The sequence below is a fragment of the Pleurodeles waltl genome, chromosome 11, assembly GCF_031143425.1.
Source record: "Pleurodeles waltl isolate 20211129_DDA chromosome 11, aPleWal1.hap1.20221129, whole genome shotgun sequence".
Classification (NCBI taxonomy): Eukaryota; Metazoa; Chordata; class Amphibia; order Caudata; family Salamandridae; genus Pleurodeles; species Pleurodeles waltl.
Window position 1 is genome coordinate 627,246,947 of NC_090450.1, and position 17,694 is coordinate 627,264,640.

General features: G+C 38.5%; 1 protein-coding gene across 2 annotated transcripts in view; it reads left to right on the forward strand.

The window, feature by feature from the left end:
• LOC138265938 (zinc metalloproteinase-disintegrin-like VLAIP-B) overlaps window positions 1–17,694 on the forward strand; it is a 206,638-nt gene that overhangs the window by 156,848 nt on the left and 32,096 nt on the right. Inside the window, exons 16-21 of one of the 2 annotated variants that reach the window (XM_069214137.1) lie at window positions 2,285–2,450; window positions 5,428–5,508; window positions 10,083–10,158; window positions 11,644–11,746; window positions 13,341–13,428; window positions 14,758–14,928. In XM_069214137.1, the coding sequence (XP_069070238.1) occupies window positions 2,285–2,450; window positions 5,428–5,508; window positions 10,083–10,158; window positions 11,644–11,746; window positions 13,341–13,428; window positions 14,758–14,913 (670 nt within the window). In that variant the 3' untranslated portion in view covers window positions 14,914–14,928. Of the gene's footprint in view, window positions 1–2,284; window positions 2,451–5,427; window positions 5,509–10,082; window positions 10,159–11,643; window positions 11,747–13,340; window positions 13,429–14,757; window positions 14,929–15,467; window positions 15,534–17,694 lie in introns of those variants that run through there. The other variant, XM_069214136.1, reaches the window with a different exon arrangement.

Consider the following 17,694-nt stretch of genomic DNA (forward strand, 5'->3'; position numbering starts at 1 on the left):
CCCTCTTGTGAGAGAGCCCCCCTTCCAAACAATTAGCTTTCGCAGAGGATTGAAGTTTTAGCCAGCACGGCTGAATGGTGTATATTGTGGAGCCATAGAGGACTAATCATTGCTAATTTCCAGACTAATGAGTAGCTGCTACTCTTCCTCTGAATTAATTTCCCCTTCCCTTCTGAAGTCTGACTCTAAAACCACCTATTTAGACTGTTTCTATCCAGGTCTCAAAAATATGTTTTCAGGTAAAAAGAATTAACACGTGATCAGTCCTCTGCTGAATTTTTCAGCCAAACCATTGGGTCACAATTTGTTAAGCGGAGGTATAGGACCTTGAAAACTTTACAAGTGGGCTGAATTGGCCTCTTGCAACACTGGTGCCATATTGCTGGGATGATCAGAATAATCAGCAGAATTGCTGAGATTAAATATAGTACTTGCGTATCTCATGGAAATAAACAATCTTATCAGATCTGCTTAAGAGAATGGATGACTGATGGGGTTAGGGTGAGCGCTAATAAGCTGGACAGTGGAATAAGGTTGTGGTTATAGAAGCACGTGTTTTTGCGTGTCAAGTTAACACTCACCTTTTCCCCCTAAAACTGTGGCCCATATTTATGGATTTTGCCGCAAAACTGTGCTAATGCAGTTTTGCATCAAAATCCATGGCACCTGCTAGCACTATTCAGTACCGCTAGCTGGGTGCCATATTAATGGAGTGGCGCACAGGACAGGCCAGCATCTAAAGAAAAGAAACTCGCCTTATGGAAAAAGTCGCTAGTGGGCCAGAAATGAAGCTAGGCTGGTTAGCTGCAATACATATGATGCTAGCCAGCCTAGCGTCATTCTCTGATGCACTACTACCCAAACATGACTCCTGTCTTAGTAAAGACCGGAGTCATGTCCACCACCACAATGGCCAGCCCAGGGGACCAGTGTCCTTTGAGCAAGGCCATAATACCCAGTGCCAGGCAGGGGCCCCCAATGGCAGAGAATTTTTTTTTAACTTACTTGTACTTACCCAGGATGGGGTCCCCCATCCTATGGCATCCCTCTGCTATGGGTGGGGGTGTTCCTGTGGCTTGGAGTGGGCATCTGTGGGCCCATTCCTTGGTGTTCAGCCATGGAAATGGGTCCAAAGGTCCTCTAACCCCTGCTCAGACCCAGGCATTAAATAATGGCGCTAAGCAGGCTTAGCGCCACTATTTTGGTCCACCTCCTCTATGCGTGTTGGTTTTGCGTCTGATTATAAATAAGGCATGGGGGGGGGTTAGCATGATATTTTGGATGGGAATGCCTACCTTGCATCCAATTAGCGCAAGGTAGTTTGCCACATTCACAATAGGACGCTAACCTCTATATTTTGATGCTAGACAGGTTTGGCGTCAAAATATAAATATGGAGTTAGCTCTGCACCGTTTTAGTTTCAAAATTTTGGACGCTAAAACAGCGCAATTCAAGTATAAATATGCACCTATGTTCTCATAACAAAAACACACACCTGTCCATGTCCTTTCAAATTTCTGAGACTGTGCTTTTCATCCTTGAGGTAAAGGCTTACTAGGAGCTCTGTGAGATGGAGCAGTTGCCCTTCTCACTACTACTAGAAGAGGCTACTGTTACTATATGAGTGCCATCCATTGACACATTAAAGGCAAAATGCTGGTAATGACATAATCAAGAGTGTGTTGTAGTGGAAGATCATCTTTTAATGGAAGGATGGGTGAAGCCTCACTGCCAGGCAGTCGCTTCTGCCTTAATGACCCCCTCACCTCCACTACTTTGTTATAGATATGCTAATGACAATGTTTTCAACTTCATGAACTACATTGAAGGGTGACTTTAGGTTGTCTGTCTTAGAGTAGGGCAATTGATCTAACTCTCCATCAGCTCTTGGAGTTCCTGCTTTTGTTACAGTATCCTCTATATTTTCTTGTTTTGAGAGCTTGAGGGTGTGATTATACAGAGGACAAGATTTTATTTTTAGATTTGTTGGATTTATTTGGTGACATAGAGACAACTGTGAGCACAGGCCTGGCTCACTAGCTACTCAATGGGAAATACAGTTGTTTTCCTTAACCATTCTAACAATCAATCTAGAAGACAAGAAGAGGTCTAACACATTGCAAATGGCTGATGATAATTCCTGTATGCAAAAGTGTATGACGATTCATTGATGATTAAGGCTCGAATTAAAAATAATTGCCTATTACATTTCCTCTGGTTGTAATTTGCTATTGATTTTTTTTTTTTTTTTTTTTTTTTTTTTCTTTTCCCTCGCTCTACACAGGGATATTTTGTGCGGCAAGTTATACTGCACTGGTGGATCAAACACACCTTCAGTATATGCAACTACGCTCACAATAGGATCAGTTTGCAAAGTTATAGTCCCTCCATCTGGATACGTGGATAACTTTGGGATGGTCCAAAATGGAACAAAATGTGGAGATGACTCGGTGAGTTAAAATGTTTCAGTTAAAATAAAACTATTCTAACCATTAAGTGCTTTCCTAACATGACTGTTAAATATATACAAACTAGAACTTTAAATATGTACCAACGCTGCGACACTCGGACAAGTTTAAGATTTTCTCACCTTCTTGTATCAATGATGCTTTATGCAGAACCACCCAGGTGGATTTTTATGGGCGCAGCGTAAAGTGAAGGAGCATTGCAGTCATCTGCAAAACTGTGACTTTGTTTACAATTTGCTTGTGTGTTGCTTTAAATGCCTCAAAAGCACATGTACTGCTGCCAGTTAGTTCCTTTGGTCAAGCAGGTAAGATGGACCTCTCCCATTCATGCTCATCATTCAAATAGAATATAGTCTTTAAAGTTCCTGACAATTAAGGAATCTGAACTAAATATAGAGGAAAATGATGCAAAATCTTCCACACTTGAAAATATGCTTGTCCAAGCTGCACGATGAGTGAGGCCAATGAAGATGTTATGTGGAAGGTGTGAACGCAGAGAAATCCCAGCTACTACCTCAGACCAAATTGTGGGTTTCACGCATCAGGCCGATGGACCAAGCCGACATTGTATGAAGGGGGTGTCAATTGTGATACGTGATAAACATCACATTAGCATATGAGAATCAATTCAAATTCAATAATACTTCAATAACCTCACCAATTTATTAAGAAGTTAACAATTTTGTTTCCCTATATTAGCAGCGCTAGGTTCACGAAAATAATTCTCAAACACAAATGACACACATAGAGAGATGACAAAGGCTGATTTGAATGCCTTTATATATCTGAGTTTAATCAATGCAATTAGACAAATCAACTCCAGGGTTATAACACAAAACCATAGAATACAGCAGTAAAATGATAAAGCATCAGTAACATATCATGAGCATGTGAAGAAACACTTCCCTCACTAACCACTAATTAGCATTAACATGTTGGACTTCATGTAAAGATTTGGGGCCAGATGTATCAAAGGATTTTACCCATTTTGTGTCTATGGGAAAATGTGTTCATACATATGGCCCCTTAGTAACACAAATTTGGAAAACATCTAACTCTGGTTATATCATAGTTTTATGCAGCAGTTAATTAGTGAGTTGCAGCTGGTACCTGGAAAACAAAAGACACAACAAATCACAGTTCATACATTACCAATGCACTACAGAATCAGCAGCTGCCTCAGAGGGACACCATCAGCAATCCGCATCAAGGTACAGGGTAGGATGGGGTAATGGTTTAGACTTTGGACTATAAGTTACACTAAAGCATTAAGAACAAATGAAAAATACATGAACTACCAAAAGATCTGTCAAGAATGATGAAGAAGACTGCCCCAGAAAAATACTCTGACCCAAGACTGCCCAAAGACTCCCAAGATGACTCCCCAGAAGACTGACCCAAGAACTCTCCAAAGAAGTGGTGACCGAACGTTAAATTAAACTTGTCAGTGAAAATGATTAGATGAGACATAAGGTGAGAAAAGTATGACCAATCACATCATTAACATACTGTATATCTAGAAATTACGCATTTGTAATAAACCAGGTTTAAGTTAATACATTTGTATTCTTGTTTTTCTTCTCATCTGTGGGTCCTTTGTTCCTCCTTCACCAAGAATCCAGACAAGCAGAAAGAATGATTAACACTGTTTTTTTTGCTTCCACCCTCAAGGAAAATACACGTTAGTAACATTTCTCTAACAATGAGAATATTCAAACTTAGAGCGACAGTTAAAACATGTAATTAATTACATCATACAATGACCTTGCATCTGCTTCTGCTTTAGTCCTGCAGATGTCACTGTTAACATATTTATTGGACTTACGAAGACAGAATAATGAAAAATAACTCCATTAGCTTAAGTTAACATAGGTCAATATAAGTTGGTCGCCATTACAAAAAGGCACTCTTTTTGTTGTTATTATTATTAATCAAAGTTAAACCACACATTAGTCTGTCAGAATGAGTACATAATAATTCTAGATTTTTATCACTAAAATCTCTGCTTCCGCACAGGTTTAGGATGCAACTGAATCGTTATGCTTTCCTTCTAGCAAAGCTTCCAGGCTACTCTATCGAAAACCACCACTCCTATGTTAGTGTGCTTGGGAGCAAATGTGGACTTCTCTGATCATTAAGTCTAATCTCTACTATAGATCTGAATGTCCTGTCCTACTCTTTCACCTTTTAACATTTCTAAAATATCTATGCTCTTGGGTCCAAGCTCTTTAGTACATACTCTTGCATCTTGAAATTCATATGAGGCTAAGAGTGGGTTGCTCTTGGAACACAACCTGTGCTGAATGATAATGTGAAGCCTATAAAACACACAAAAAACAGTGTGTAAAATATTCACCTTCAATGCATAGCTGTCAAGAGCCTGCATACCAACTATTGTTTATCAATTACGTATGACATAATAGTTTATATCCTTTCCATTATATGCACTTGGCAATAGCAGAGTAAATTACTACTGCACATTAATAACGCTTATCAAATTGTGAATGACAAAGATGCGTTTTGGCCTGAATTTAGCATCCTTGTGTTGAAATGAGTACTAGAACAGCACCAGCTTATAGTTTATTGCATTCAGTAACATGAGATAATGGCATAAAGTGAATTAGGTCTTGCTGAAGTTCTAGGTTTGAAACTGACTGTTGATTATAACTTGACATGACTTCATCTCTTTAAGCCTGAGCTGCCTTCACACAGTCAAGACCACACACAGAGTGAGGCACAGCCCAGGGAGGAGACCATCTTCACCTAAGCCTCAAATTATTGCATTTTTATTGGCTTAGAAATATTTTCATGTTTCATGATTAATTGAAAGCCAAAAGTATATATTACATTTTGAATGATTCTGTAGAATGCTTGTAGATGATAGACTTTGTCAATTTTTGCATTGTTTATGTAAATAGAAGGGTTTGTTTATTGATCTTCTCCGTAATTTTTACTATAGGTGTGCAGCGCTGGAAAATGTCTCAACATGGAAAGTGTATACAGATCAACCAACTGCTCAAGTAAATGCAAAGGGCATGCGGTAAGATTTAGGAGCTTCTTACCTAGAGGTGTTTTGATGAGGGCAATAGGGCTTTGGACCAGTGGCTAAATTACTGATTATTATTATTCCCTCTAAAACGTATTCCAGTAGTTCCTCTTAGCAAAGAAAAAACAGCCTTTGTCATTTCTGAGCTTCCAGAGTCTCACTTGATTTCACTTTCTTTTTGTTCTGACTGTAGGACAGAGGCATTGACCTTGTGTTAATGATTCTGAATAATAGTGTATTAGAGTATTTGGCATTATGAAGTTGAGGCTGGCAACCATTCTTGACCTTTGCAGACTCTTGTTCTCATATATTCAGCAGCTATACTCCGCTAATATACTCAGCATACTTACTTTTTAAAGATTAATTAGTGTTGTAACAGAAGTATTGTCATCCTTTTGAATATGTGTTGAATTGATTTCTTATCTTTGTGTCTGTCCATTGTATCTTGTGAGTTTGTAGCTGAGCTTTACCTGCATAGCAGCTTGTCTGAGGGAGCACATAAATAACTTTATTTTCTACTTGTATTTGCAGCCTTCTCATTCCTACAGTTAGCCATACTTTCCCTTCATTTGTAAGAACCTTTAGGATTGGTTATTACATTACATGGACATTTTCCAGAAATCCCTACAAAAGCCTTCTTCAATGCAACCCCAGCTGTCCTCTTAAATTGCCTGCAACTGTCTAAGCCATATGATTCTTCATTCCTTCCCTCCTACCATCCTTCACTGTTGTTTCAAGATGTACCTTTCACTCTACTCATCACTTACCTCTTCCCCGCACGCAGCATCCTCAAACCCCCTTCATTAAGTCATCAGACTTTCAAAGACAGAAACAACTAATCCTTCTAATATTTCTGATATTTTATGTAAAGCAATTGATGAACTCATGATGTCTTAGTTAAACTATTTCTCATCAACTAATTTTAGAAACTAATGTGCACCATCAGTGAAATTTAGATAATAGTTAATCTAAATAAAACAATCCCCATAAATGAAATGTTAACCCTTGAAGTGTAGGATTAAGTTAATGAAGGACTGCCTTTCTTAGCTTTTTACTTTAACTCCATGATACTTGGCTGAGAAGCCTATTTCAGGATACTAAAAAAGGCTATGCAATTATTAAAGAATTATGAATTTTGTACATCCTATACAAGGTCACAGTAGCTTTCTGCCATTGTATTTCTCCCCATATGTGCTTATTGTACATTGTGTGTATGTGATTTGTAGAAGTTCTAACTGCCTTACAATGAGAAGAAATGTAGTCATTTTACAATAAGCACCTATGTAATGTTTCCGTATAAACTGATTCAGGGGCCCCACTCTCCATGCTAGTGTTTAAAATTAAGTTATGCTTCTAAAGGGGCAGATACACCTGTTATTCTCTGTATAAACTTGCGTTTAGTTGTCAAAGATCTTCCCGAGATGACACAAAAACAGGACTCTCAAGGAAATATTGTTCTAACATGGCCGGTGAGGTTGTAGCCTACTTTTTATCTCAAGTGCTTGGGATTTGTTCACTGACATACAGGAGTATTTATTTACGTAAATTACTGATTTTGTTTTCCTGCTCACACCTTGACTTGCACTTTTCCTGAGGAAAACAGTGTTCTCCTGAGTTCCTTCATCCCATCAGGACAGCTACAAGACTGATAAACTTGTTGGCACCTGGCAAACTGGCCTACTGCAGTAGTCTACTTGTGAGCATTCACTAAAATTCCTTCTCCCACTGTACAAGGCCTTACATCCCCTTCCCCATAACATTATGTAATCTCTATAGACATGCTTCACCACGCCCTCTTGCCATCAAGTTAGCTGGCCTCCCTGACAACATTTCAAATTACCACAATATTCCTACCAGGAGCCAAACATCATCTACCCACTACCTTGTTGCATCAATCAAATGGCCTGTGCATACCCCAGGTTGAGTTATTTCTTCTTTTGAACCTCTTCAGTAGAACTCACAACTATTGCTTCCTCAATATTATATTAATTTTGAATAGGAGAATCCATATTATAGTACCACCTTTCGTTACAACAAAGTCTTCACTCGAGGATTGTAAAAAAACACCATCAAATGTCACCTGTCCTCTCCTGCAACTCAAAGAATATGGATAAATACTGCCTCATTTATTTTGCATATTACGTACATGTGTATTTTTAAGCTTTTGTGCATTATTACCTATAGCTAACGGAATGAAGCAGTCGTTCAGCCATGATGTTTTCCATATAATTAAGTGTATTTTACTGCACTTGTCATATAATGCACCATCTGTGGCATAATTTGTACATATTACCAAAACAATCTAGTTCAAAGAAATCAAAAGTTTAGAGAAAAAGTTGCCACTTTGCAGAGATTAATTTGTCGCATTTCATTTGCTGATTGCTCCATTCAGGTGCTAAAGTGGTACTAATGTGGTAAAAGTTTTTCTCTCACAATGTTCATAGGTGTTAAAATGGCAAAATGGTCTGATAATGGTCACTCAGAGTGTGCTGAATTACACCACACAATTTGTATGTTCTTGTTGCATAATTTAGTCAAAGCTGTTATATACATTTATCCTCCATTGCCCAGTTGTCCTGACTGTAGGTATGTGCAAAGATGATCCTTGTCTTAAATGTTAATGTTCGCATACCACCTCTAATGAGCCATCTCTCAAAAGCTCACCACCTCACTTCCCCTTTAAACTATGCGTGGCGGTGGGCAGATGATGACAAAACAATCAAACAAAAAAACTAAGTAAAAAAAAAAAAACTTACTTCACTTCCCACCTAAAGACCGAATCGCAGGTCTTCAGGCTGCACTGAAGGCACAGGCTCCCAGCTTGCCCTGTGGCCAATCCGATTGCTGCTCTCATGCAGCTGGCAGCATGAAAGCAGTGTTAGGATTGACCTAGGTGCCCTGGCTTTGCGCTCTAAGGCAGAATGGGAGCCTGGGCCTGCTGCCTCCAACCCGGCAACACAGTTCCTGGTTGGCGAGAGCTCAGTGTGCATTTGTGTTTGGCCATTCTGAGACAGACAGCCAAATACAAATGCGCACTGAGGGATGTGCACACCACTCCCCCTCTGTTCCTGTCATTCTCCATGGCCGCCCCTGGAGAACATGAGTTATTATCATTTTATTTTTAAAGTTTTGCAGCTGTTGCTGTCGGGGGGGGGGGGGTTGGGGGACAATGCTCCTCCGATATAGCAGAGGAAGCCACTGCTGCACAAATAATGTTTCTTCCATGCAACATTTCTGTTAGAAATAAAATTGTTTCTAAGTAAATGTGTTTAGATAAAATATTATGAGAAGTAGACTGTTTTATTTCTCATCCACTTTGCAGGAATACTTTGAATGTAATGTCTCGTTAGTCCATTTTTTTTTTTTCATTTAAAAACAAAACAAGAAAATGCTCTTATTTGAGCTTCTTGGGGTTGTTCGTCACGCTAAAAAAATTAAAAAGATTAAACTTGTGCATTCAACTGTTACCGATGAAGTTTACAGAATAGAGCTAAACACAAATGGAGTGCCTTATAATTAATTATGGGGGATAGTGACGAGCGAAAGAACTGAAACACTAGATTTTTTTTCAGACAAATCCACCCACATTATAAGGTGCAGCGCTAAATGTTACTAAGACAATCTGTCTAAGACCCCTTTTCACTGTTCGTATGCAAGAACTATGCAAAGCAGTAAATCATTGACCTTGTGGTGGCATAAAGTTAGGTCACTGTGGTCAGACCTTTCCTGTGATTGGACTGATTAAATGTCTGCACCAAGTCTTTAGCAAATTGCTTAATGTTTTGGGATGTTTTTGCATCATCTCCCTCTCAAGGATATTTTACAGTGCACCCAGGACCACTGCCGCAACACTGTAATCCATTCTCAAGCAAAGTTGATTCATTTTTGTGGCAATTCAAAAAGGTGAGGTGCACTGTAATTTAATGGTGTGATGTTTTTGTTTCTTTCAACATTTGGCAAGCTCTTAGAAACGTGAAAAATCTGCAATGGTAAATGGGTGGGCTGTTGAGTGAAAGCGAGGACTTTGATATTGCAAACTCCCAATTTCTTGCTACATTGTACACTAATGTAATTTGCCATACCTATACCTCACAAATGCCAGATCACTCAAGAGGAAGAGCCATGTTAGGTATGTGCATGTATATAAACTGCTGGTCTCCCCTCTACATATTTTGAAAATCAGAGATGAAACAGTGTGGGGGAAAAGGGTATTTTCATTATTTGGAGTATATTTTATTGCATGGAAGAGGAAAACAAATGTGGGCGTGTGCGAGGTAATAGCTGTACACTGCCAACCACTCCAAAGCCAATAATCGGGAACCATGCAAACCTAAGAAATTCACACAATTCAAAGGGTATGATGCGCTGTTCAGCACTTTGTATGGTCCATACTGATAATGAAAACTGGAAATTATGATTTTGAGCATTAAAATACAATTGGCTGAAAAGCTAGGACTGATTAAATATGATGCTGATGACACTGGACTAGATGGAACCCTAAAAAGCCAGTTCTAGATTCGTGGAATGATGGAATGATGAAAATCTAATATGCAATGTTTTTTCTTTAGGTCTGTGACCATGAACTGCTGTGTCAATGTGAGGAAGGCTGGGCCCCACCCAACTGTGACAGCACTTCCGGAACAAGTAAGTAAAGACCAACACACTATTGCAGGCTTACTTGAAATCTGCACGACTTTTTTTGTTCCTGTACCTCATTGTTTGCATCAAAAAGTGCTATGTAATGTGTTTTTACATAAATTGTGCATGTTGCATCTACATTTTAAATCATTTACTAGTTTGTCCCCCAAATCAAACTAAAATACAATATGAAAACAAGAAAAGGTTAACAGTATTATTTTTCTTTTTTAAAAGTGAGACTATTAGCCCTGTTATATAAAACAAAAACTCATGGTAATTACAACAGGCTTCATTTTAGTTATAAAATATACAGTCACTAACATATTTTAGAAAACACTTTTTCCATTGTTGATGACTGGTTCCAGCATCTAGCAATTTCATATGCTCCCTTCTTCCAGTATGTTTAGTAGTCTAACAAATACTGACAAACAGTACTTGCTTTGTTTCTGCAAAGAGTGATGTTTTAAATATTTTTAACTTAGATCACCACTTTTCAGTCTGTTGTTATATACATATTATTTTCGTATGTTAGATTAGTTATTGGGAAAATACATGTATTTTAGTTGTACAGAAAAAAGGTGAAAGTGATTTTAAAAACAATAAGTACTAACGTAGTACAAAATGTACACAAACTAGGAGCAAAAGACTCCTAAAAATTACAATGATATGAGATTTAAGTACCCACTGCTGTATAATATTGCAAGTCTCCAAGGAATACTGTGACCATATAGCAGAAAAAAAGCTGAAAGCTAAGTTTGTTTCAAAGGTCATGGTACCACAGGCTGAATTGCAATAGTCAGATAATGCAAGGCAGGGGGTACTTTATTTTAATACATGGTCACACCAGCATCCTTCCCACAGATCATATGTTGCACCTTTATACGAAAGAAATAAGATGTTTGTAGACCAAGTAGAATCCATAGTGCAAAATAAAACACCAAAAAGAAGTTAGATATTTGTTGGGGAAAACTTTTCATATTAGTTTAACCGAATCGGGGTTTAGGGAAAAAAAAAATGTAGCTTAGAATGCATAGAAATATGCTGAGAGATTATATCCTATAATTACATAAAGTGGGAAATAATACACATTTCCATAAACATCTCCTTTTAGGTGATCACTGTCATCTAGAAAAAGAGAGCAAAGAAGGAAAAGCCAGGTTGAATTTTAACTGTTTAAAATGTAGGTTTTCACTGTGCTCCATGTTCTGCCTTTCCCGTTGCCTAATGGTTCTTGCAGCAGGCATTGTGGAGTCAGAACTCAAGTGTAGTATGTTGTTACAGTTGAGCAGCTACATCGTTTCTTTATTACAGGTGACTAGAAATGTCACGTCACATGTAATAAGAAAATTAAAGACTGACTTTCATGCAAGGATTGTAGGCTTGTAAAACAGTAGTGTATCCTGTCAAAGGAGGCAATATGCATGATCCTGTTCATGTTAAGGAACCATGAATAACTTCATGCCCTAAAAATCTGATGCTTAACTCTTACAGACATCATCATCATCATTGTCGTCGTTCTCATCCTTGCTGTCACCATTATCGCCATCCTTGTGCTTTTGTGGTACCGAGGGACTTTCAAGAGCAAAGTACAGAGGTAAAATCTGACTGTCTTCGCTACGCACATTAGAAATTTGACAGACGGTGAAAATGTTGGTACTCATTTGTGCATGTGCATTCTACAGTGAAGTTCCATATATATTGTTTCATAGTGACATATTTAAGAGGTTTGCCCATGCTGGTCATGTTCTTTAATGTTCTTTGCACACCATCAATTAAGAGGGCCTTTGTCCCTTTCTTTGCTATCACTAATTGATATAGCACTTTGAATAGTAAGCTGTTGGACTAGAGCGGGTATGTAGGAATGATGCGCTGTATAGTTATTTATGGTAAATCTACAAGGATTGTTCAAAGATTATCATATGTACTATTCACATTTTGATGCTTATTGTAATAATAATGCCCTAAAAAACCTACACAGACATATGGGAATTCAAATGGTTCATGTTACAATGGGTTCATATTAGAATGAACTTTAACAGATTTGTCCTTATAAAAAACATACTCTACTCGGTTTCTTCTAGAAGTGTGTTTGGAGAGCAAGTCAACGTTCTTCATATCCCGAACTACTTTCCTACCCACAGTAACCTCATGAGGAAACTGTATCTCCTTGGTTGTAGTACAAATCACAGGTATGCATGGCCTATTTTGGTGGTATTCACAGATGTCACCAAAGGTAATCTCTTGTTGTGCTGTTGCCCCTTATGACGAAGTCAAGCAGCACTATGCTCATGCTTTAAGGGAGCTTCATTTTGAATACTAATAGTGATGGGGTGCCATATTCTAGTTAATGTCCCTGAAAAATACTGGGCATAGGCTTTCACTATTTCTTTATTATCATAGTGAACAGAGCAGGCAATGGACAGCATACACTGTTTTCCTCTTCTAGAGTGTAGGAGTCCTTGCCTCCCTGAAGAAATACATGATTCCTGGCTTCTTAGAAGGAATTGGAAGTAGTAAAAAGAGGACATTTCCAACATACCCTTCATGGCAGCTGACACCGACTACATCCAGCACTAATAATGACCCTCATTACATCTAACAACAAACACAAATTCTGGTTGAAATGCTAGTTTCAGCCTGGATTAGATTTCCACCTAGTTTGATAATACCACACCACACAGGAGTGTGCCTGTACAATTTGTGACTTGTTAATCCTGTTGCTGGCAAACGCCCTGCATTCAAAGTTTGACCATCTCTAAACAGAGGAAAACACTTGGACTATTTCCAAAAGTCGACGATGCGGAAGTCATCTTGGTGCAGTAATTGTACACTGGTAAGGACCACACCTTGTGGGATGGACGTTAACTAGGATCACTATTATCCATCTTGATTGTGGAGGAGCTGTAACAAACACTGTTGTTGGTTGAAGGAACAATATATTGGCTTTTGGAATAGTGCTTACCCATCCAAAAGAGTGTATGAATGGGATATAATCAAAAAGGGGCACTGTCTTAAAACGAAACTATTTCATAACCCATCACTACACACCTCTTTGATACTTGTAGTTTGTGTGTTGGATTGCGTACTCAGAAGGGCTATTGAGTGATTGCAATTATTTAATTAATAATCAACTGGAGTTTAATAGCCCTTAAAGTTGTACAACCTGAAGATACACTCATTTTTTTCAGCTGTCCACCAAACACTGTAGCAGGCGTAAACAACCCAGGATTTCAACAAAAAACAAGGAACCAGCCTGTGATTGTTCATACACCAGAGGTAAATTGAATGCTCTAGATGTTTGCTGTTAAGTCAGTATGTTTTTATAGTGAATGTGTGCATTCTGATAGTTGAGGCAATTAGCCAAGACAGGTTCATACACGAAGTATCAACTTTCTTCAAAACTGATGAAATTGTATTTTTAAAGCTTAACTTGTTTCCTGTAAGTATGGGAGACAATTACCCATGTCTTATGTTACAAACAGGCTCAAGAGGAGCTATGGTACTATTCACCCAGTAGAAAAATCTAAAAGATGTTACTTCTGACATGGATTGTACCACAAATCAGAAGTGAATCATATAGTGTAATGTCTCCTCCTACATCGGACCTGTTGCTGGAAAAGCTGTCTCATGGAGGAAAATGAAACATTTGTCTTGGCCAACATTTGGTCTCTTTCCCGAGTAGGGCACATTTATGAGCCAATGCGAATTCTATCTATCAACACAATAGTCATGTCTCAAAGGAGGTTTTCATAAGCTTGTGTTTGATTGCCACGCTTATTGGCAAATAAAACCTGTCACAAAAGAATAGGAAGCTGTTAGTGTACTTTATTTGTTTGGGTTCAGAGGGCACACAGGCAACACTGAAATTGGACCAGTGTTTATGCCACACAAGCTTACTTTTTGTATGTAAACATGTGACTAATATGGCAGGGGAGTTTATAATAAATCCTCAACACAGAAAGACTTCAACAAAGAAAGGTTGAAACATAACCTGAACAAACAGATTCCAATAATCAAAGCGTTCTGAAAATAAAACAAATTCTCTTTGGATATCAGCTTAGTATAGCAAGATGAGTGTGCCCATCCTACTGGACCACAAACTTGGCAGACCTGCTGTCTGTCACTCAGGTAAGGATGAATGGACTGGTGGCACTACTGTTTGACATAAGCTACTCACTCTGGAAATTCATTTGCATTTGCCTATGTTATTTGGTAATGGGAGCCAGAGAATCGGGTTTCTTTGTGAATTAGAAATGTAGCCAGAACAATGGAATAAACCTACACATGCAAATCTCACTTGCAGGTTTTTCATCCCTCCCTCCCCCAATTCTGTTTTTCCATCTTTCTCTTCCTCATTCTTTCCCCTTTAGTTTTTTTCTCTGTTCCTCTGGTGTTGGTGCCAGAAATAGTGTCAGTGGGCCCCACCTTAGACCATCAGCTTAAATTAGGCACTGCGTTTTGGCCATTAATACATTTTGTATGCTTCTGGACCTCCAATTGTGATCTGTACTTTGGTAGCACTTAAGGAGCTTCCTCAGGTTGATTTTACCCTTTATATTAGTATCTCAATTTTCAAGGTTGTTAAGTGTCTGCATTTCTTTTTAGCTGCCTTCCAGAGCTCTTCTCCCTTCCCCTCCTACACCCCCTACTCCTCCCAGACAAGCTGATAAACCAAGAATCTCTTTTGTAAGTTTTAACGTAAATATATTTGTTCTAAAGAGCCATCGTTGTACCATTTCAAAGCAGAGTCTTGATGGATAAAGACTCGCCAGGGAGAGGATAACATTGCTCGCAAATGATTTCTCTCCTCCCACACCAATGACAATCAATCAAGAATGGCATAAGGAGATATTGTAGCCCATGGGCTTGGAGAATGTATCTTTGTTGAAAATGACCCCCGAGGCTATCCCAAGACACGGATGATCAATTAATTTAATAGATTGCAATCTGCTTGTCACAAAGTGATTTCATATTTGTCAAAGTATAAAATTGGTTTTCTTTTATTAATTTCTTGATTCAAATGATTTGTAAACCGGGAAACCTTTCATTCATATTGTGAAAAGGAAATCTGGCCAAAATATATTTTTGGGGCTAGCTAAAATTCACCCAGCCCTAAGGCTCACAACAACGTCTTCCTGGCCATGGTGAAGATATGTTTCTTATCAAATTGGCCATCATAGATTCATTGATTGGTGGTTATCGAATTCTGAGGCATAGATCGGCATGCACACTTCATGCAGCAAGTTTACCAATCAGAACATTGTGTTTTTGCTTTGCATTACTTTTTACCTCTGAACTATGGGTTTCTCTAACAGATGCATTCGTCTGGTGGATGCCTTCAGCAGACCAGAGTTGGCTATTCCAGTCCACAGTATGCTGTGGTAGGTAACCTACATGGATTTTTTTTACTTGTTTCCTTGGTTCTGAATGAAGTGTCCAAGAATTATGATGCCATTATCAAGAAAACATTTGACAAGTAACCTCAAACATTTTTACTTATATTCATTTTTCAGGATTTCTGTTGCGTTTGAGGAATCCTATGTCAAACCTTACCCTACTAAGTAAGCAATATTGTGTGCCATCTATAGATACTGACCGTTATCCCGACAACCACATCAGCCTTTTATAAAGATTTTCCCTTGGTTAAAACAGGCTTCCAGCTGACAAAAGCTTTTTTTGATGTTTGTGTGAGTTACACTGGCTACATACACTGTTGTGGTGGTGTAATAGTTGGCTAATGCCTCAGTGAAGAGTGCCTCGGTATTAACCCTGTTATTTTCTCACCCCGAAATTACTGTTGCAGAGAAACCCATTAAATCTGGAGATGGGAAAATAAATTGGAGTGTGATTCCTGCATGTCTTTCTCACAGAGATTTAGGCCGTTTTCAGCGCACTCAGAATGTATGGACTGCTTTTGATGAGGACTTAAGTCTTTGAAATATGCTTGCTTAATTTATTTGCCTGCAGAATTCATCTTGAAGAAATTCAAATTAAAAAAACTCTCCCTTTTATAGAGATGCATTTTTTATACAGTTGGTAAAAACTGCAAAATACGGTGTTTTCTAGTGAGAGTAAAATACAGTGACTTACGATGGTTGTAATGAATGCATGCAAGTAAAACTAGTAAATACTGCAAACAGGCTAATATGTGACCGGACGAAGTTACCACTGCATAAACCACAATTAGTATGAATGCAATCACTGATACTGTTTTTCCTGCACTAGAGTTTTCCTGTGCAATCCTGTCTTCTGTGTCTTGTGAAATAGTATTAAAAGTAGTCTGGTAACTAGTCAAAAGAGTAGTCTGGCAAATAGACAATTAGTTATGCAATAAACTAACTCATTATGTCTCAGAATCTGAAAAGTTTACAACACAATGTTCGGTCTTTGATCTCGCTACAGCAGGAATTCCTATAGTAGCTATTGTCTGACAGCCTTATCATGGTCAATATTACAGAGGAATCTTTCCATCGTCAACCTGCATTGTGTTGGAATTGGCCCATCATCAATGCATATTGCACAGGAATCATACTCATTAGCTTATGCTCTGCCGGAATCAATCAACCAGCATTGTGGACATCAGTTAGTATTGTAGATTAAGCCAGCCTATTTAACCCCTTGCACAGCACTCTCTCTTTGCATTGAACCCAACACCAGTCATGTCACTTCATTACCTCTTTATCAATGCCATCATGCCAACAACTACAATACCACCACTCCTCATGCCTCCCACCCTCAACTACCCGGTGACGGAGGAGCAGCAAGATTATTACATCTGCCAAAGCAGCTACAAATTGTCACTATTTGAGACATACAGGCCTCTTTTATATAGGAAGTAGAAAAATAGCACGTGGCCTAGAAACCTAAAATAATGTCACAGTACCCATAAATTCATAACTGTGGAAGACAAACTGGTTCTTCTCTGGACCAAAAAGTACCAGTTTTGCTCATTATGATTTGCTCTCTTGATAACTGCTACCTGCATGTTTATTGTTCTGGACCCAATTAAAGCGTTTTCATTCATCTCAGTTTGCCATAAGAGCAGAATGGGACTTATGTACAAATATCTGGTCTAAAAAAACTGGTTGAGAATGGTCACCAGTATTTTTGCAACCAGCAAAGATTTTTAAAAAGCGACCTGTGTTCTAACCGATCAGTTCTTAGAAATCCAAATCATAGTGTGTCACACTTTTTTACATCCTCATAAATGTTACGGAGGTAGGTCGCCGATTGCACCTCACTTCAATAGTAGGCTATTACAGGGATGGTGGTCTGCTGGGCCCAGTAGACCACTATGTTTGTGGTTGTTTTTAAATGAAGAAACATTTTTATACACAAAAGTACAGCCCATATACCAAGGAAACAAAGCAGTATTTTTTATTTTATTTTTAAAAAAATGCTTAGGAGTTGGCATTGGACCCTTGGACACAGCCTCCTCTTCAACAATGTTTTTTCACATCCTCAAAGGGGAAAGGTTCCAAAGTGGACATCTTTCATTTTGCGAAAACATTACTAACTCCTTTGCCTTGTAAGTTAACTTGC